General features: G+C 47.9%; 2 protein-coding genes across 2 annotated transcripts; one reads left to right on the forward strand and one right to left on the reverse strand.

The window, feature by feature from the left end:
• Nucleotides 1-133: 133 nt before the first annotated feature.
• Nucleotides 134-4,408, forward strand: Afg3l2 (AFG3 like matrix AAA peptidase subunit 2). Its single transcript, XM_018019596.2, has 13 exons — nt 134-340; nt 553-676; nt 758-1,052; nt 1,140-1,233; nt 1,309-1,474; nt 1,558-1,687; nt 1,856-1,974; nt 2,086-2,361; nt 2,418-2,648; nt 2,739-2,965; nt 3,049-3,225; nt 3,298-3,516; nt 3,588-4,408. Exons 1-13 carry the CDS (start codon nt 257-259, stop codon nt 3,861-3,863), a joined length of 2,418 nt encoding a protein of 805 aa, XP_017875085.1. The 5' UTR covers nt 134-256; the 3' UTR covers nt 3,864-4,408.
• LOC108621976 (proteoglycan 4) lies at nt 4,349-18,310 on the reverse strand. The gene is made up of 4 exons (XM_018019595.2): nt 15,708-18,310; nt 11,411-13,360; nt 10,808-11,310; nt 4,349-10,711 (listed from the first exon to the last, which is right to left on the reverse strand). The coding sequence occupies exons 1-3, from the start codon at nt 15,877-15,879 to the stop codon at nt 10,871-10,873; spliced, it is 2,562 nt and encodes an 853-aa protein (XP_017875084.1). The 5' UTR covers nt 15,880-18,310; the 3' UTR covers nt 4,349-10,711; nt 10,808-10,870.
• Between the last annotated feature and the right edge of the window lie 3,272 nt (nt 18,311-21,582).

A 21,582-nucleotide genomic window follows, 5' to 3' on the forward strand; every position in this document is an offset into this window, starting at 1 on the left:
AGTATATCACCTGCTTATACTAGCGCTGGTTCAATTTTTCATGCAGGGATCTGTTCTCCTCGGTGGGTATCTCCTCGGTGGTGGAACCTTTTCTTGAATTGGTCTCTTGGTGCAGCACTTGCACGGGATTCACGAAATCCCGGGCGTAAATAATCTCGTTTCCTTTCTGGTCTTGTGGCCGGTAATCTGTTGTGGGGAACTTATAGATGTAACGAAATTTCATCATATTACGTGATTACAAATACTTACGCCAAACATGGCCCACCAGTTACTATCGTCAACAAGTAAATTAGAAAAATTCATTTTGAGCTCCGTTTATAAAAATGCCAACATGTTCCAGGTATAAATATAACCTAATGTAACCTAAGTCTGTTCATTACGAGTTTTCTTTCATAACGATTGAATAGTTTAATTCGATTCGACATTCTGCACGCTTTGCATCAACGCACTTTACGATGATACTCTATTTCATATTTCCAATCATGATCTTTGGACGTACCTATCGTAAATTAAAATTTGCTATATTTGTTCAAATCATTTTCATGTTTCCAGTTAAGAAGATACCTATCATTGATAAAGAATGGTAACGAAACGAGTAGAATAGAACATGTGCGAAATCAATGGAGATTACTGTGTAATCAGCCACCGAAAGGATTTGAAAAGTTCTACAAGCCAAGTTATTATTTCACATTTATGCATTTACATTGCGCGAGGTCGATACATTCCAATAAATTGTAATATACTTTTTTATGTATAGAAGCAAATACTTCTAGTAAAACTACTGAGAAAGTTGCTGAAAAAGTAAAAGAAGGGTCCTCTAAAGAGACATCCAAGGCGCAATCAGCTTCCGAGACTCAGTCTCAGAAATCTTCTACCGATAAACGTACCTTCTCATGGGAATTTAAGTGGAGCAGTGGTAACAATTCATTTGGGAACAAAAACAATGAAAAGATGTTCATCATAGGTTTTTTATTAATGGGTAGCTCTTACCTGTATTTACACCACGTATCGAATCTTGCGACAGAGATCACGTGGAGAGAGTTCATAACAAAGTATGCGTTCTTCCATGCATTACTTTAACACATTTGACAAACCGAGGTGGATTTGAGATTTTAGAGATACTATGACTTTTATTTTAGATGCTTGAACAAAGGGATAGTGGATAAAGTGGAAGTCGTCAATAAACAATGGGTTCGCGTAAAATTGTTACCTGGTCACATTGTAAATGGAAAGGTAAATTTACTTATTTGAATACATGTTTAACGGGAGCAGACGTAGTGTTACATAATCGTTTCACACGTTCCGTAGGATACTTTGTGGTTCAACATTGGTAGCGTTGAAACATTTGAAAGAAATTTGGAGAATGCACAAATCGAACTCAATGTAGAGCCGCAAAATTATTTACCGGTACATTACAGGGACGAGTTAGAAATGCATCATATTTTAAAACTTTTACCACAGATCGTTATGTGGGGTGAGTTACGCTGTTATTTAGTTTTCTACCGAAGTTCAGACTTGGATCATAGCTAGATGTGTTATTGATTATTACTTTCATAGGATTCCTATTTTATTTATTCCGTAAGTCGATGGAATCTTTGGGTAGAGGAAGGAAAGGTGGACTATTTGGTCCGATAATGGAATCAACCGCCAAGCTAATCAACTCCAAAGATATAGGCGTACGGTTTAAGTAAGTCGATGGTAAAAATAAGATTGCGCGACATTTCATAATGTTGCAAAAGACTATTATATACACACGTGTATATATGTGAATCATAAGGAATTCTCTTCTACCCTGAGCTGTTCTGCTATAAAATTATCGTAAACGTTTCCGCGCGCGTGTGTTATTGAAATGTAGGGATGTTGCCGGTTGCGAGGAAGCTAAAATCGAAATTATGGAGTTCGTAAATTTTCTAAAAAATCCGCAACAATACATCGAGCTTGGTGCGAAGATTCCAAAGGGTGCGATGCTGACAGGTAACTCGCGTTATTCGATATTGATAATCAGCTATAGTTCGTTTTTTTTTTTAATATTTAATATATATACGTAATATAATACGTATTTTTTTTTTCGCTATACGGTTATAGGTCCACCGGGTACTGGTAAAACGTTGTTAGCTAAAGCCACAGCAGGCGAAGCGAACGTACCTTTTATCAGCGTATCAGGCTCGGAGTTTCTGGAGATGTTCGTCGGTGTCGGTCCATCAAGAGTGCGCGATATGTTCGCCATGGCACGAAAACACGCGCCGTGCATACTGTTTATCGACGAAATCGATGCGGTTGGAAGAAAAAGGGGAGGCCGAAACTTCGGCGGTCATTCAGAGCAAGAAAACACGCTTAATCAACTTCTAGTTGAGATGGACGGTATGCAGCGCATTAATTACAACTCGAACTATTTGACAATACTGCGTTGCTTATAGGTTTCAATACGACTACCAACGTGGTCGTGTTAGCGGCAACTAACAGAATAGATATCTTGGACAAAGCGTTGTTACGACCCGGAAGATTTGACAGACAAATTTTCGTTCCGGCCCCGGACATCAAGGGGCGAGCTTCCATCTTCAAAGTACATTTGCAGCCGCTCAAGACTAATGCGATAGACAAAGATCAATTATCTAGAAAAATGGCTTCCTTGACACCTGGATTTACGGGTATGAGAACCGAAGTCGATTGGTAAAATTTCCCTGACACGAAGGCGACGCGCATTCGATACTCAGAATACTATACATAGCTCGTTTTAGGAGCCGATATCGCAAACGTATGCAACGAAGCGGCCTTGATCGCAGCTAGAGACCTGAATGACAACATACATTTGAACCATTTCGAACAGGCGATCGAAAGGGTAATCGCGGGCATGGAGAAAAAGACAAACGTCTTGCAACCCGAAGAGAAGAAAACTGTCGCGTATCATGAAGCTGGTCACGCGGTGGCGGGTTGGTTCTTGCAGTACGCGGACCCGCTTTTAAAGGTGACAAACCGCTTTACATCTTCGCGACGCGGCCGCAGCTTTTTCACTTTCGCGTAACTAATTTCTACATTTTTCCTCGATAGGTCTCGATAATCCCTCGTGGAAAAGGTTTAGGTTACGCACAGTATTTGCCTCACGAACAGTATCTATATACGAAAGAACAATTGTTCGACCGGATGTGTATGGCTCTCGGCGGTCGAGTGTCGGAAGAAATCTTTTTCAATCGCATAACAACGGGAGCACAAGACGATCTCCAAAAAGTATTCGACCATGTCAATTTAAACGCAGTTAACGAGTTATACGTCGATGCTGATGTTTTTGTTCTCCGCTAGGTAACTTCGAACGCGTACGCTCAGGTGATTCAGTACGGTATGAACGAAAAAGTTGGGAACGTTAGTTTCCAGATGCCACAGCAAGGCGAAATGGCTTTTGACAAGCCGTACTCCGAACATACTGCGCAACTCATCGACACAGAAGTCCGCGCACTAATCGAACAGGCGCATAACCACACGCGCGAGCTACTTACAAAGCACAAGGAAAATGTAGAAAAGGTATTTGCTGTGTTCAACGATCAATCGATAATTGGATGAAACGAACTAACCGAGTACTTGGTCTCCTGCAGGTAGCCGAACGACTATTGAAACAGGAAATTTTGAGCAGAGATGACATGATAGAATTGTTGGGGCCGAGACCGTTCCCCGAGAAATCGACTTACGAGCAATTCGTAGAGGGTACGGGATCCTTCGAGGAGGACACCAGTTTACCGAAGGGCTTGCAAGAGTGGAACAAATCGAGGGAAGACGACAAGCGGCCGGAGGCCACGGTTCCTCCGACGTCGGAAGCTGTTCCTGGAAAATCAGCCGCGGCCTCTCAAAATCAGCCGCAGCAGCGATTATAAACCATGCCGCCTGTTAAGTACTTTGTATTATAGTTTGAAATACATAGGCGTAATGAGTAGTGATACGCGAGCATCGATTATAAATGTCAGAACGTTGTAAATGCGCTTTCAAAATAACACTCGAACTATGAGTATTTACGTAAATGCAAAAAGAGGAGGAAAGAGAGAAAACTATGTTCCGTATCGATTTAGCTTTTGCCTGTCCTCCAATACTGATACAGAACCTTTTTATAAGGAGAACCGAGTTGTGTAAAAACATGCGTAACGACGACTATAAATTGTATTGACATATGTATATCCATTCTTGTATTTATACATATAGTACCGCAGTTTATCCGCGATATACGTATACGCGAAACAAGGATCACGTAATTTTTTCTGTTCGAACAATTGTATAAAGAGGAACCATTTTTGAAAAGAATAATAATAATAAGAAGAAAAAGAATAATTCTCTTGTTTTTCTTTTAAGGTCTATAAAACTAAACTTGTAAATGGAGCGACGAGCCAGGCGATTCAATAAAGAGTACAGAATTTTGTTCACGTCATTTTCTTTTTTGCAACGTATAATTAATAAAGTTTATAAATGTAGTGCAATTAAACTGTTTTTATCCTTAAACATTGCAAGTACATTAATCATTTACTGTTGTTGGTTTCTTTTTCGTTTACCACTGTTTGTTGAGTTCTCGCTTTGACAAAATTTATCTGTGGCGTATTCGGACGAAAAACAACACGTGTGCGTAAATCGAATTATCGTCGCTATATTAAAAATTACGTGCTCGATCAATTAAAATTATTTGCTCAACAATAAAACTGAGAAGAAAACTCGGTGAAAATAAAACGAAATCTACTCGCGTTCCGTGTACGCCAAGGTCCATATTCCATATACATACGTGCTATGTATATTTGTTTATTACAATGTTTAAAATGCATCGATTCAACGTCGACGAAGGTCTCTTCTTACCAGTCGAATTCATGGCTTTATCTACATATTATTTATTATGCATTATATAGGAACAAATCTTTTTACCCCTGTTGTGGCTCGCGTTAACGCGAACGCATCTGGTCCGTCGTCGTCGATCTAGCGACGACCGCGAATCACACGTGCACGTACCGCGAATTCGGAGGAAAAAATAAATAGAGAGCAAGATCGGGCGTCCATGAATGCGAAAATTACAGACCTTCGTCCACTCGCCGATCCATTCTCTCGCGTTCATTCGTACGCTCTTTCCCTCTCTTCCTACTCGTCGACTCGAAACATTCGGAGAAACGACTTTCGCGAGATACAAGCTCCGAGCTCGATTAGATGCGTCTTTTAAACGAATCTCGATATATATATATTCACTATCAGTCTTGGGATTTTCTTTAAAATTTATTCATTTTCTTATGAGCCGAAACGCCCTTGGGAACGTGTCACGCTGTGTAGTAAATCTTAACTTCGAATAAAAGTATCGTTCCCTGGTCAGAGAGAAACAATTCAAAAATATAAGATGCAATTCGTTCCCTCGTCGTCTGTTTCGCGCGTGGTACTTTCTCTGGTCGCGACCCTTACTCGGTCACGCGGTTTCGTTCGAAATAGGAAGACCACGATACCTAATCGTTCATCGTCGATTCTCGAATATCAATTGGAAATGTACGCGTCATACCCAAGGTACACCGTAGTCGAATGGATGAAAAAATAGTGATTTCTTTTGTCGAGTTTACGATACCACCGCGCGCCGGTAGCGAATGCAAGATACGATTTTTACATGCCATGCGAGATTCTTCAAACAGCTGTTCGATCGAGGTACGCGCTCAGTTTGTCGAGTCAATTGATCGGTAACGCGTATGGTGAACGTGGCAAAGGAAAGGCGATAATTAAAAAAAATCAAATCATGTCACGGAACGAACAATGATCGGTTATGGAAACTTGATTCACGACCGTCGGCTTTACATATTTTACAAATCCCCTTCCGACCTTCGTCTCTCGTCGCTATATCTTTGATCCCAAGACAGCGTTTTATTTATATATTTATTCATTTATTTATCTATATCGTTTCTTTCTTTGTTCTCTCATTTCTCATCCCCAAAGTGGCGAATCGTGTTAGCATTTCTACAAAACTATACGATTTATCGAATAGCTAAGTATCATTTATAGATTCCGAAAATTTACCATTAAACTTAGCTCGCTAACTCACTAATCAAATATATTATACAATCACTAAATTATTGCTTTGTCGTACCTTGTATCACACTAATCTAATTGTAAGTCCTACGTTTTACCTCGCGCTCTTCTCTCTTCCTTTCCTCGCTTTCTACCTCTTCCTCGATCCTCTTCGCAAAAGCCAGGTGGTTCGTTGGTCGGTTGGTCGTGCCTGCTTCTCTGCTGCGCTTCGCTTCGCGACATTCCGCTCGCTCGTATCCGACGACAGAAGACTGCGAGTCTTCGTGCGCAATCGGATTATTGTAAACGCATTTGCGGAGGTCAAAATATATGTACAAATCGCAATCCGCGCCGTCACGGATTTTCTACTTACAAAAATTTAGTTAAAAGTCAAATTTACATCGGAAAGTTTTACTCTTTTTCTTGCTCACTGCGGGAGCGCACAAAAATTCGCAGTCTATAGATTCGTTTTACTCTCGCGTCTACGTGTATATTTGCGTGCATGCGAAACGATTTCTACCGATGTAAGATCGGTCCTCTTTACGAAACTCGAGTGAAATCGAAATTATCGCTAACGGAGGCGAGTCCCGGATCGCGCACTAATTAATTTCGTAATCGGAACGATCAAAGGGTGACAGGTTTCGTGCTGGAAAAACGTCCGTTCAACGGGCAAGGGATGGTGATCATTCATTTATCGCGACTCGTCACGCCGTTTCTCCTATCCGGTCTCGCGCGTTTTACTCGATACCAGATATACCAACAGTTTTATGTATCTGATTTAGGAAGGCCCGACGACGAACCGATGATCACGCTGTATTTGGTTCCGATCGATCTGATCAAGCAAACGAATGGTGTACAAGCGAAATTACCGAATCGAGTACCTAACTAACTGAGAAATATCAAGCTCGACCTATTTTCTGAAGTGAAATAGAGAATTGAATTACGGGCAATCGTTTCCGCGAAAAGTTTCGGTGTAGCGAAAATTCGGCTAACATACACGTACACGTACACATACAGACAGCATATATCGTACGTATTCGGCCTAGCATGTTTACTCGTAATTATTAATTATTATAGTTAATGCGGACAGTCGCTGTCCCGCTTGTTTCGTTGTTCGTTTTTACCGTGTTTCTGAACGTACGTAATTTTCCTAACGGTCGACACCTCCGTCTCCTTTCCGTTCTTACCCCTTTTCTCTACATCTTCGCTCTCCTACCTTCCCTTTCCCTCTTATTGACAACGGTTATCACCGCGAGAGGCGACGATTCAATTACGCTTTATCGTAATCGTTATTCGGCATAATTACGTTTAAGTACTTTGGTCCTTTTTAGAGTCTTCTAAACGGTTAATTACGCGAAATGGCATGCGCGAAACTTAGGGGAACGGATCCACCCTCGTTACGTTTCCTCCCTTTTCCTTGTCTCATCCTTCTCAGTTTCTATCTCATCCTTCTTTGGTTTACGTTACAACAACGGCTACGGGGCAATGAGATTCGTCAAGATTTCCTCGTTCTATTTAATAGCAAAAATTTTGTCGACATGCCGAATTAAAGGGTGTTCCGACGAACGCGATGGATCGTCGCTTCGTCAGTTTATCGAAACACACTTTACTTTTGTCGGATCGCGGGAGATACTTCGAGTGGCTGACGAAAATGTTCGAACGCTTGACGTTTCTAGCAAGCGTTCGGATCCCATACTCTTTTTCGGAGGGGAGGCCACAGTACGAGGCACGATCGCCCTGGCGTAAATCGATCGCATCGACGTCGTTAATTAATTATATGTTTACCATGCGAGTTTTCGTTTTAATCATCTCATGCCTCGTTTCGAGTTCTACGATCTAAGAACGTTCGTTCTTCGAGACAGCAACGTATTTTAAAACTGTGATAACGAAGGAAACAAACGGTGGTACCTACCCGACGATTACAGCTTCGTCTCTCCGACGATTTCTCTACTCTACCCTACGCTACGGTCCTCTCGACTAACCGTTTACCTCCGTGACGAGGTGATTATTGCTAAAAAACGATGATAACACGTCGAGTAGATAATTGTTTATGAAATTATACTCGTTGCAGCGGCGAAGAACGATTCGCTCGAGTGCATATGCATACAATAAATGTGTGTAGATGGATTTCTCTTCCGTTTCGTTATTGACTATCGTTACGAGGTTCACTCCGATCGGTTGAATCGGAGATTCGATTGACTGTCGAGTACCGTGATCGTGATGCAACGCGAAGACAACAGCGATGGTCGCGAACATCGTTCAAGGGTGCAATCGGTTTGACTTTAATTATTCGACTTTCGGTTTCGAGGATGGAACCTGGTAATCGCGCTTCCTAGCGTCGTTGAATACTAGAGCAAGCGCATAGGTTTGTTCCACGGACGGGAGAGACGAGCGAGGATTACGCGTGGAACAATAATGTTTCCTCGCGGTCGAAGCCGAGTCTCGTATAAAAATCCTCCTCGATCAAACGACTTTGCGATCGGTTGCACAATGCCCGGTGAGAAGGATGTCTCCGTCCAGAACTAATATCGGTTCTCGCCGTTCGCCGAGTATCGACGAAACGGATACACGGACGTGCGGTATCGCATCTCGTGTCCGACGGACATACATTCTCCTGACGCGTCTCTTTGGTTCTCTTTAAACTTAAATAGCTAAAGCTCGTTTCGTTTGGTTTCGCGGCGCGTTAAAAACTACACGACTACCAACCGATACCTCGCGCGCACGCGACAATTTATTCGATCGATTTCTAAGACTTCTACTTAGGTACGATATAAATATAATTCGCGAAAAACGTTTGGTACCAAAATATCTCTACGGTCTCGATAGAAAAAATGCGTACTCGCGAAAGCAATAGCGACTAAACTTAACGTCTGCCTATCGTATGACACGTTCGAGCCTCTTTGGTTTCATTTAGGATACTTATACGGCTCGGGGCAAATCAAAGACGAAACGATAAGGTTCGAGCGTAACTCGTTGACTAGAACGTTGAATCCGTTTACTCTCGTTCTCGTCGTTATACGTACATACCTCTTTGGTACCTCCTTTGGTTTCAGTTTCCTTCGATCGACGCGACGTTCCTTTCGTCGGCGGTCCCGCTCGATTTTCTTCTCCCGCGAGAATTCTAAATTAATATCACAATTCGGCTCTAACTCTAACGAGTCGTCTACTCGCGTACGCTAAACGAAAACCGATCAACGACTACGAACGACGATGAAACGAAGCTGACACCTACGTGCGAGCTTGCATATCCTGCGTGCACGCCTGTGCGTGTGCGTAAAAAAATATACGCGCCAACCGTGGAACGCGACAAGTTAAAAACTACTATTCGATGATCCTACGACTAGATTACAAACGAAAAGCTTTCGATCGGACGTACTCGGCGCGGAGCCGACTAGTACGACGCTGCTTCCGAAGTGACGAACAGTGTCTACGCGTGAACAGCTCGCTGGCGAAAAAATACGTGTATAAACGTCTTCTACAAAATCCCCGTCGAACGTTCAATTCGAGCAGACTAGAACAGACGTCGGCGTGGAGCGGCTTCCCCAGTTCCGTTGGTCCTCGCTCGGCGTGAGAAAACGCGTCGAACGACTCGGACGCGAAAGAGAATCGCGAAAATTCCGATATCTCGTTCGCGCACGGTTAACAAGCAGGAAATTACAGGAGGCCGTTCTATAATTCACGATAGAAACGAGCGACCCTTTCGCCACCGGAATGGTCATTCCTGCGTTCAACAGGTGGTCCAGTTTCCGTGAAATGTTGATGAAAACCTTCGAGATGTGCCCGAACCTTGTGTTACACGGCAAGGATCGCCGATGGAACTTCGGGTAAAGAACGCTTTAGATGAATCAGGCTCTCATGAGAAATGGTTCGTCGAGAGTAAGGCTGCCGGTAACTTTCAACGTTTCTCCATCAATTCTTTTTCGATCGCGAACGGGACGGGCAGCGGGTGCCGTTCGATCGCGACGCGTAATCGCGCGTCTACGTAAAAGAACGTTGAAGAGAATAGAACGAGCTACGGAATTTGTACGAAAACGATATAGGAACGAGACGGAGGGACAGGAATCTTCTCGGGAAGTATCCGAATATTAAAACGGACACCGGCGCATCGACAAAAGTCGACAAACTTTGAGTATCTGTTCATCGTCGAGTCTCGAGGTCGATCCGAATGGGGCGACCCGAGATTAGAAGATATCGAAATGGATTTTAGTCATCGTCGGAATTTGATGGTCCCTCGATAGCAGCTAGTCGATGGTACCTGGTTCATCGATTTTGGTCGGGCTGCTATGCATCGTTTTCTCTCGTGTCCTCCTACGCCCTACGCCCTATCCCTTTTAAGTCTCGTTGCCTCGAGAAAATCGATTTCCATGGACGTTGTTTCATCGAGCAGCGGCCGCGAACGATGGGAACGTCGCGAACGACAGACAAATTGCATCGCTAACAAAACTTGTCGAACCTACACTTACCACAGTGGTCCGCACGCGTACTCTTACAAAGCGCGTGTTCTTCGCGCAGCTGCGCCCGTGCTTCTCTTTTCTTCTCCTCCCACGATTTACGGGAATCGTTAGGAGTTGGAAACGAAGGACAGTGGAAGGGAACGAATTCGCTGTTACCGTTACCTCGAAGGAATTTAGGGATGAATTTCAATTGACTCACTGGCATTGACCCGAAACAAGTTTCGAACGAGCGTCCGTCTCGCGATGGGGATCAGCTGGAACCAAAACGAAAAAACGCGAATCATATTATCAAACGCTAATAACGATTCAACTGCAGCAGTTAGACGTTCGTCGGAAATAGAACAACTTACCCGAAAGACGCAAGAGCGTCAGCGACGCTAACGATACCAGCTCACTCGTCTCGTTCGAACCTATTAAGACGCCGAGTTCGAATCGTTGCCGGAATCGTCGTTCTCTCTCTGGCAGGAGGACTCCAGATGCTTGTTCAAATAAGATTTCAGAGCGAACGACTTATGACACTTGTAGCATTCGTAGTTCTTGTCCGCGGAATGCGTTTGCATGTGCGCGCGAAGGTTCGACCGATCGGCGAACGCTTTCCCGCAGTGCGCGCACCCATACGGTTTCTCCCCGGTGTGACTTCTCAGGTGGCCCTGAAGTAGCCAGGGCCTCGAGAACATTTTCCCGCAGACGCCGCAGCTGTGGGCCAACTTGTGAGTGAGCACGTGCATCGCCAGAGCCGGCATGCTCACGTAAGCCTTGCCGCAGTGGATGCACTTTTTCGCTGACTGCGAGTCGATGCTGCGATGGGTTTGCTTGTGCCGCGACAGGTTCGACGAGGTCGCGTATTGCTTACCTGAAAACGAACGATATTGACGGGTAGAGTCGCGACTCACTCGTCAAAAATTTCGCGAATATGCTTTGACTTACGGATACACTACGCTCGCTAAACTTACCGCATTCGCAACAGACATAACGTCCGCTTTTGGACGTCTCCGGCGCCTCGACGGGCTCGGTCGCTTGCGTCTTCTGATTAGGGGCGTTCTTCTTATGCTTGGATCTACCGTCCGCGACCAACAGAGTGTCGTACGTATAACTCGCTGGCTTTACTTCCGTCTGCTCGATCACGGTCTGTACCTCCTTGTCTTTCTGGCACGGTTGCGAGTTGGGATTGTTGTTCTCGATATCGCTGCTGCATTCGGAGATGGGTGGCGTTAACGGGGGCGCGGCGTCCACCGTTCGATGAGGCTGCTGTTGCTGCGGATTCGGCTGCTTCTGCGGAGGCTGCTGGCTAACGATCGTCGAGCATGGGATGGACGACGGGCCGTAAGTGAGCAGAATCTCTTGGACCGGAGACAAGGGAATGTACACGTTGCCCGTCTGCTCGACTATCGTCGTGGCAGGCTCGTAAATTACGCTCGTGGTTGGCTGTTGCTGACAAACCGCGGAACCCACTAAATCGATGGCGTTCACTTGGTAGATTGGCTGCTCCGACTCATAGACCGTCAACTCCTCGATGTCCGTGTCGGGTGATTCCGTCACGTTCTGCGGCCCGATGGCTACGCTGGGCGGTGGTAGCGGAGGCAGCGACCTCGAGAGCTCCAAGAGATCGTGAGCGGCTGCGGTTTCGGCCGCGGACCGATCCTTCGACGAATTCGGCTTCGAAGACGTGTACGAGATCACGATGCCGCTGTGGTTGTTGGCTTCTGTTGTCGAACCGGAGTCGGGAACGGATCCTCTTTCGATCTCTTCCGCTTGATACGGTGCCACCGTTGTTGTCTTTGTCGTACGCGACGGAGGAAACGGTTCTGCAGGTGGCGATTTCCCGCGTCGCTGACTCAGCACGATCGTTCTGGACGGTGGCGAATTAGGAGCCGCGAAAGGCACCACCGGCGTCGCGTTCTCGACCGCGTTTTCGCTCGCGTCCTCTTCAACTTCTACCTCCGTTGGACCCGTGTAGGCGATCACCGACGATATACGGGGAACTTCCTTTCTAGGTGCGGGGATGCTCGTCGCTGTACGTGGAGGTTCTGTCCTTGGCACGGCGATGCTCGTTGCTAAACGGGCAGGTTCCGTCCATGGTATTGCGATGTTCGTAGTTATACGGGCAGGTTCCGTCCATGGTATTGCGATACTCGTTGCTAGACGAGGAGGTTCCGTCCACGGTGTGGCGAAGCTCGGCGCTGTTCGAAGAGATTCCGTTCTCGGTACGGCGATGCTCGTTGCTATACGTGGAGGTTCCGTCCATGGTATAGCGATGCTCGTTGCACTACGAGACGGTTCCGTCCTCGGCGTAACGACGCTCGGTGGCGTACGAACAGATTCCGCCCTTGGTATCGCGATGCTCGTTACTGTACGAGTAGGTTCCGTCTTTGGTGTGGCGACGCTCGTCGTTATACGGGGAGGTTCTGCCTTCGGTATGGTGATGCTCGCTACTGTACGAGAAGTTTCTGTCCTCGGTGTGGCGGAGCTGGTCGCTGTACGGGAAGATTCCGTCCTTGGTACGGCGACGCTGGTCGCTGTACGAGACGGTTCCGTCTTCGGTGTGGCGACGTTCGTCGTTGTACGGGGAGAGTCCGTTCTCGGTGTAACGAAGTTCGTCACTGTGCGTGCGGGTTCTTTTCTCGGTGTGACGAAGTTCGTCACCGTACGGGCAGGTTCCTTTCTCGGTATGATGAAGTTCGTCACTGTACGGGCTGGTTCCTTTCTCGATGTGGCGACGCTGGTCGCTGTACGAGAAGATTCCGTCCTCCGTGCCCCGAAGCTTCTCGTCTTACGGGAAGAATACGTAATCGTTATCGGTACGTTGGTCTCGTAGTCGGGGTCGTACGACTTCTTCCTGCGAGTGTGGTAGTCGGCCCTCCTTTTTTTGAACGTTGCGTTTTGGGAGTGCGTTCTGTGAGATTCTAGGGGCGGACACGAAGATACATTCATAGTTATATGGAAATGGATTGTAAGAGATTCTTTCCACTAAAGGAAAACGATCGAAATACTATTTACAAAATATGTAACTTTATGAATTAGTATTGCTGCGATCCTTCCTCGTTCTGACTCGCTCGGCACTCACTTGACGACTGATCTCGCATCCGTACATCGCACATGTTCTACTTGCATGCATACACATGCACTCTTCTTACATTCGAAAACGGCAGAATCACGCTACATTGTTGCTGCCGAAGCAACGCATGGAGTCACAAACGCCGCCAACGACTCGCATCAGCTTTTGCAAGTCGTAACCACCCGAGAGGTCCGAAACTTTGTAGATAAAAGTTCGAAGCTGCTCGGGCGATTGATGATTCTCCAAGCCGCCGGTCTCGGCGGTTCTACTACGCGTAACTTGACGACACGTGCGCGCTCACATACACATACGCGCAACTCTCATTCCCAGAGTTATAATGTTAAATGTTCATCCGAGGTAGAATTGATAGCGCGTCGATTTTCTGAAATTCGTACGTCGCGTATAACGGAGCTACTTAAAGATTTACGGAAACGACGAGAGAAGCTGTTCACAAAATTCGACGAGCCAACCTGTTCCTCTCCTGAGAAAAGCGGATCCGCGAAAGGCAACAATTGGAAGTGACTTTGAGGAGAAAACTGGCAAAAGCATCGTCGGCTTCGTTTCGCTCCTTTCGGTCCACGACAATGCGATATTAACGAGACGCCTGACAACCGACGGCGATGAGAGTCTGTAACTCGGTTTCTTAATTTGACTTTTTAATCCAGATTTAACGAACGAAGAGAAGGAGAAGAAAGTAGCCGCTTTCGCACCCGCGGCAGTACGAAAGAGGCGACGGGGTCCCGAGCGAAAAGAGTGTGAAGAGGAAGACTTGGAAACGAGGTCAAAAGGGACGAGTATGGATGGCCAAGAAAAGGAACATCGGATATTAAATTTGACGATAACTCGGTTACGAAATTGCGCGATTTCTACCAGCGACGACGCTGCTTCATCCACCTCGGGGTTGCTCTTTTACCGGTACAGTTCGATTCGCGGACATATCGTCTTCCTTCCTCTCTCTCTCTCTCTCTCTCTCTCCCCCCCTCTCTCTCTCTTTAGAGACAGAGAAGTTTCTCAGATCAGTTTCGCGGAGATGCGGCTAATTTCTTATTTGTCGTATTTTGACTTTTCGCCTTTGCAAAAAGCGTGTAACTGATAGTTGGTAACGATGATATTGTAGAAATTATCGAAACGCTTTCCCTTGTCTCACGAAATCGTAAACAAGTTCCAGTAATTTGTAGCGCGATTAATTATCTCGAAACAACGTCAAACATAATTTGAACGAGTTTACGAAGAGACGATGCAGCTATATTTTGGCGCGTTCGATCGGCCTGGTTTCGCCTCGAGAGAGAGAGAGAGAGAGAGAGTCGAGGTGTACCGTCTGCATCGTAACAAGTCCGAAGCGCGATTCGCGATCTTCTTAGCTCCGTTAACGTCTTTGACGAGCTTCGCTCGACATTCTCTCGCTCGAAGAAGCGAACAAGAACACGTAAACCCATAATCTGTTTATATACTTGGAGACACATTGTTATGATGATAATTTATATTTTATATAGGAACGTGATTACTAGAAGACGATGAATTTATACTAGCGACTATAGAGATATAAGAATAGACAGCGTGAACGGGTCGAAAAATCAACGGGACGGTAAAAAGATAATGGTCTCTCTCTTTATCTAATCACGCAGCGAATATATGTTTATGCTGTGATATTTGCCAGTAGAAAAAAATAGTAGATCCTTTTTGTGCAACGTTCTTTTTTTATTCCGGCCACCTACAGAGTGCCTCCAATGCTCACGCGATGTGTACATATGTCTATGGCCGATAATGTACTAGCGGACGGTAAGAAATAATTGGAACAGCTGATTAGTTGTGTACAATGTGCGCATTGACTCGTCTCTTGTTTCACGATCGGTTCCGTCACACGTGCGCAGAAATAATAAACGATCTCAAAGAATGAAACAAGAACATTTTCTAAACGGAAAATATCACGTTTGTAAGATTTTTTTCTTGCTAAAGCAAAACTCGCGCCGACGGCATGACGACCGCGAGAGCTACGATAAACACGATACACATTTAGAGTCTAGAAGTGGAGAGACCACATCTACGGTCTAGAGCAGACGGCGAATCGATACCGCGAGTTTTCCAACAAATTTCTTTAGTCGCGTTTGGTTGCTCGCATGTCCGGTCGACGAAATATCGATCGACGTTTTCCCTGTTCAAGATAAGATTGGGCGAAAAATAAATCGTGAACGTACCTCGAGAAACGGGGGGTGCCATGGTCCGTTCCGTGGGCGAGACCGGAGCCTGCACGGTGATCGGCGGCGACGATTTCGTCCCGCGACCGCGGCCCCAGCTCTCGAATTCTCTGGCAACATCGCTCGCATACTTGTTGCACAGAGCTTTCTTCACCATGTAGCATCGCGGCATCTTGCCTGCTTTGTCCGCTCGGACCTCTTCCGGTTAATCTCAAAATCCAGATCGACCGTCCCTCTCGATTCTCTTTTCGAGTTCCTCGATCATCGAACGAGAACGCGAAATAAAGATCTTTTATTTCCAGCGATTCGTCGTTTACATCCGATGGACGAACGAAAAAGAAACCTCCTGTGGGAGAAAGTATCCCGTGAGCGTCCGATTTCGTTGCTCGCTGGATAAACGACGATCGGTTCGCGATCGCAAAATGTCTGCTCGAAGGTCTTCCAACCACGTGGATCTCGGTCGATTCCGCGATCGATGCTTAGCTGCCGGTCGGCCGATTCTCCCGTCGAGCCCAGTTGGTTTCGCTCGTTGACTAAATTCGGTGTCTGCCGTTGGACGAGTCTTCCGACCGATTCCTCTCTTTTGTCCTTTCGCTCTGTCCTTCACCTCTTCTTCTTCCTCATTAAAGAGAGGAATTAACTGAATTCGGACCGATCCGAGCGTCGCATCGATATCGATTGTTGAAACGTAAAATTCACGGTCCGATCTCCGGTGAACTCCGCTCCGTTGGGACTCGCGATCGGCGACTGTTTCTAATTCTAGGTGTCGTTGCACGAAATGGGTCTACGTTCGCTCCTGTATCGTGCGCGCGCGCGTGTATTGTTATGCATGTAAATTTATATTAAAATACTCTTCGAAACACGATGAAAACGATGCGAGATTCGGCCGATCGAGAATAGACTCGGAAGAATCCTCGTCCTCGACGACTGTGCTCGCTCGACGAAAAATTTCGGCCTCCCCGAGCAAAAATCGTTCGGGGATTCGAGTTTGCGAGACGCGCAGAAAAAGAATTCTCCTCCAATTTGTTTCTTTCGTCGCTTTACCTTGTTTGTAGTATTGCTTTCGTTGTATTCGCGGGTGGAAGATTAAGATACGCGGCGGCGTCGTTCGCCTAGCCGTTCGCCCTGCCTTCCATTTCGTCTGGTCTCTGGCAATCGCGGTTCATCGAGTAAATCTTTTTCTCGCGCATAATAAGATCGTACGATGTTCGTAGACCGTTGGCCGTCGAGCGATGACCCCCTCCTCGGGTTTCGACGACGATGTTCTCCGGCGTTCGCCAGTTATCGACGGGTTCGCGAAACCGGGCGTGTCTCGACCCGAACACGTATACTCGTTCACTTCCTCGTTCGTCGCGACGAGCCTTCCCACGGATCGTCGTACTTCCGACGATGAGTTTCAAAGGGGTTACGCCGAGGGTCCTTTCTCGAAAAGCATCGGCGTGCGATCGCGGAGAGACGAGCGAGGCGACCAAGTTGCGCCTTCTCGCAGGGACGAGCAACAAGTTGGACAACAGGTCCGCGATGTTTGTGTATCCGTATGTGTGCGCTGTCGCCTTACGCGTGTAGTCGATAACTCCCTCCGGTAAGCGGTGCTACCCCCTCCCTCTCACCCTGTTCGTCTCTCGTTTTCCTTTATCGGTCGGAGATCCACCCAGAAACGATCCCTTCGCCGCGAATCACCTCTCTCCCTCTTCCTCACTCTCTCTCTCTCTCTTTTTCTCTCTCGCTATCTTTGTTCCACACTTTCGATCCGTCTGTTCGCTTGCTTCCACCCCCGGACGGCACCGGTTTCCAGCGGCACCGCGAGACCAGGAACCCGCGCGAAGCTACAACTCTGCCCTCGCGCGGCTGTTCAACGGCCTTCCAGCGATCCACGACCTATACACGTTTTCCCTTCGTTCCTCGTTTTCCTCTACCACTTTTCTTCGCCCGTTCTCGACGACGACGGCTCGTAACGATTTGACCCGATTCGTTTCGTTCGAGAAGGTTGGAAAGAACGTTTCGCGTAGATAGGGGTAGATACGCGTAGAAACGGGCATTCGTTCGTCGATGCGCGTTTACGCTCGACGTCCACGTAGTCGTACCCGAGAGGTCATATCCAATGGACGTTCTCCGTTTACTCGTTCCACCTGAACCGACGTACAGTTTTCCACAGGGCTGCTGCGTCGAACACGAGACTCGCACTGCGCGCGACGGCACGCTGAACGTTTCGAAGGCGGCGACTTATCGGAGACGGAGACGAGTAGCGCGCCGTTCGCGGAACCGAATCCGGAACGAGCGACGACGCGAGCCTAACGTCGGGTGGCCGAGGCTCGTCAGGGCGACAAGTCGATCGCCGCGTCGGTTCGCGCACACTTTTTGACACGGTCGGTTCGCGAACGACGGCGACGAGACGGGAACCGGGCTCGACGTCGTCTACGTCTACGCTCGCGAAAATCGAAGATGAAGATGTACCACCTGTGGGCGCAGAAGCAACAATTGTCCGCCGTGTATCGCGGTGGAGGGTAGCCCGACTACATGGCTCGTACCGGGTGTGGCTGGGGTGCAACTGCCGATGCAGCGTCCTCGAGGCCTCCGCGTCGCGTCCCTCGTCGCTTCGTCGCCTCGACGTCCGTCGTCCTAGGCCCCCGCGCTTGCGTTCTCCACGCTCCTCCGCTCTCTGCACCTCTCCGGTCTCCCGTCCCGGCCTGGCCATCTCGCTCCCCTTCGCTGCCACCCCTCGCGCGCTGCGTCTCCCGTTGTCCGCAATACTCCTTTAACCCCCTCGCTCTCGCTTTCTCCCTGTTCCACGTACGGTCTATGGCGCACAGTTGATAACGCCGTCTACCCCCGGGGCACGAGCGCCGTCCCTTTCTACCCTCCTGTCCACCCTATCCGATTCTACCCCTACGGCGCGCATCCTTCTCGATCGTCTCTCCGTCTCGTTTCGTTCACCCCCGTGCGCACACGTTCGTCCCTTCCGTTTTCCCTCTCCGTCTCGCATTTGCTCCGTTATAGCTTCGTCGTCTCATTTCCGGCGACGCGCGCGTATGCAAACGCGCGTACGTACACGGACGAAAAGCTCGGCTATCGGTCGGGACCAGCGGAGGAACGAGGAAGCCGAGCGAGAGAGGGTGGAATAATCCACCCCTCGACAGCGACGCCGATGTGGCTCTCGGCCATCGATTTTGTACGAGTTCGGAGCCGGAGCAACACCTGTTACCGCGTCGAATGGAAAGAGGGTGGCACGCGCGCAGAGAGAGCCCCGGAACGGGGATGGCCGGTTGAGAAGCTTCCGGTGGAACGAAGACGAGACGAAACTACGCGTGTACATAAGCGGGAGTATGGAAGAGAAGAGGAAAGTACGAACGAATCCGCGAGGAAAGAAGACGGGGATGATGGAAGAGGTTGGCGGTGGCGCGAGTGCCAACGGTGAAAATGGGAGGATGAGAGAGAGACAGACAGAGACGGGTAAACAGCGACGCCGAGGAAACGCCGCCGAGTCCAATCGATAGCGCCGACCCCGGCGTCGTACCGCGTTCGCTGCCGCTGCTGCCAGGGTTTCGCGATAGCGCATCGCGGCTCGTCGCTCGCATCAACTTTTCTCTCTTTCGCGACCCCTTACTCTCTCCGTCCTCCGAAGCTTTCGTCCTACTCCTACTTCATCCTCGCTCGCAGCTTTCACTTCTGCTCTTTCCTCTCTGACTTCCACCCCCGCCCATCCAGATTCTGCCACCCCCTCCTTACTCGCAGACGTCTTTTTTCTCCGTCGCTCCGATCGAGGGGTCGCTCGTTGGCCGTCGTAATTTCGGTGCCCTTGTTCGCGACGTTCCCTCTCCGTCCACGTGCTCCGTCGACGATGCGATTCGTGCTCCGTACCCGTACGTACATACGTACATACGTCGCAATCTGGCCGTTCGTTCTCGGACGTCCCGTTGCCTAACCCTAACCATTCGCTCGTATCGTCCGTGTTGTTCGCGATTGCGCGTCACCCTCATGCCGCTATTCCTTCGTTTCACCCCCGCACTCTTCTTTTATTGTATTTACCCCACGTGTTTTCCTTAGTCCTAGAGACGCCATGCCGTAAAGAGTATAGTACGCGAACTTCTTCCTTTCTATTTCCTCGTTTTCCATCCTCTAGCGTGGATTTAATAATAAATACCGAAGATACCTTTCTCCAATTTCTAAATCCTAGACGTCGTTGCCGGATACGTAATACCGAAACCATCGATTCGAACGACGTTCTTCCCATATTTATTCGTCGAAAATATCCCAGAGTTAGCTTATCCAACCTGCCTTAAACTCTGATTACTCCATTGGGTCGGTTGTAAATCCGCGAGACGTTCCCGTGTCTGCCGTTTGTCGCTGGGTCGCCATTCCGACGAGCACAGTTCGATTACCGGAAACGAAGGGGCACGCGGATACGATGCGTAATTGCGCCCGTCGATTAAAGCGGATCGACCGTCTCACTGGCCACCGAGCTTTGCGAGTCGATCGCGAGCGGAAGTGGCATGAGTCAGTCTTCCTGATTCAAAGGATTACACGTTCGGGGATTGCTTTCCAGATGAAATACGCACGCGACCTTCTATCTATCCGATATCTATTCGATCGTCGTTTCTGGATCCTCCGACCATTCCGTGCAACGCTTGACATCCCGATTATGTCGACGAGTGGCAATTAGAAATCAGAGAATTAGCTCGGTTAGGAAAAAAGAGCGTTGTATCCCCGTTAGCCGTTCCGTTCACGTTTCCATCTCGTCGATAGAGAAGAACGGGCAATATCGCTGACACCGTAGTTGCCGCAGCAACACGTCGAATTAATCGCGGAGGGTGAACGAGAGGAGGGAGACGGACGGGAAGCGAGTCGTTCTCGTCCGAGTCTGTAAAGTGGCTACGTTATCGCGGTGTGCTCGAGCGCTGGTGCGCGAGGGGGATGGATCATCCCCCATCTTCCCCGCCGTTCGATGCTGGAACATCGCTGAATCAGGAACGACTCCGCATACGTTAAATGCATCGTAGAAAAGCTTACAATGCCCTGTGCTCTAACGTTGATGAGAAACTAATTATTACATAGTTCGATTATCATCATCTCGTTGGTCCTTTTTCTATCGTACGATGTTACGAACAATTATGAGGTCGCATTTGGATTCGAAGCGCAAACGTGAGAAGCTCGAAGTTCCATAATCTCGTAACGTCCCACGCGAACATATATCGAACGCCCCCGCGTTTCGTTACATAATTTCGGTTCCACGTGGAACGAGACGCTTCTCTTTGCGAACGCGACACGAATGTTGCCGACGGACCTTTCATTGTATGTCTCTTGTGAATCTCTAAATATTCGCGTCGCTTCGAAACTGGGAGGAATCGTCTTCCAAGATTAGAATGGATTCGCGTCGACGAGCTTGTTCGTGTACAATACAGAGCTCGGCCCACCTCGGCGATTCTATCGCGATTCACCCTGCGCCCCGTGCCAACAGCACGCCGGGAGGGGTGTCTTCTCCCTCGCGATTACATCTCCCTATCCCTGGATATAGATAGATGCCAGCTATAGGACGCATCTTATCGTAGGCCACGCTACGCGCCGACCCCGATTCTATCCTCCTTCGGATTTCCTAGCCAAGGACGTCTGATAGACAAAAGACGTTTGTAGGGTCGCGGATTACATATCACGAGAGAATTTCAGCTGTTTTGTCCTTAAAAACAGACACACGCGGAAAAAGAATCGAAATAGCTCGACCACCCCTTCGTTCGCGTTCTCTTCTTAGCCGTCCTACTCCGATCAGATTAAGGATGTATAGATTATACACTTAAACAATGCTAGCATGTTGAATTTGTTATTATAGATTCCTATTACTATTAAAAAGCTACCTGCAAAATTTTAAATCAATCCATGGGTT

This window comes from Ceratina calcarata, unplaced genomic scaffold (assembly GCF_001652005.2).
Source record: "Ceratina calcarata isolate Rehan_Ccalc_2016 unplaced genomic scaffold, ASM165200v1 scaffold191.2, whole genome shotgun sequence".
NCBI classification, from domain to species: Eukaryota; Metazoa; Arthropoda; class Insecta; order Hymenoptera; family Apidae; genus Ceratina; species Ceratina calcarata.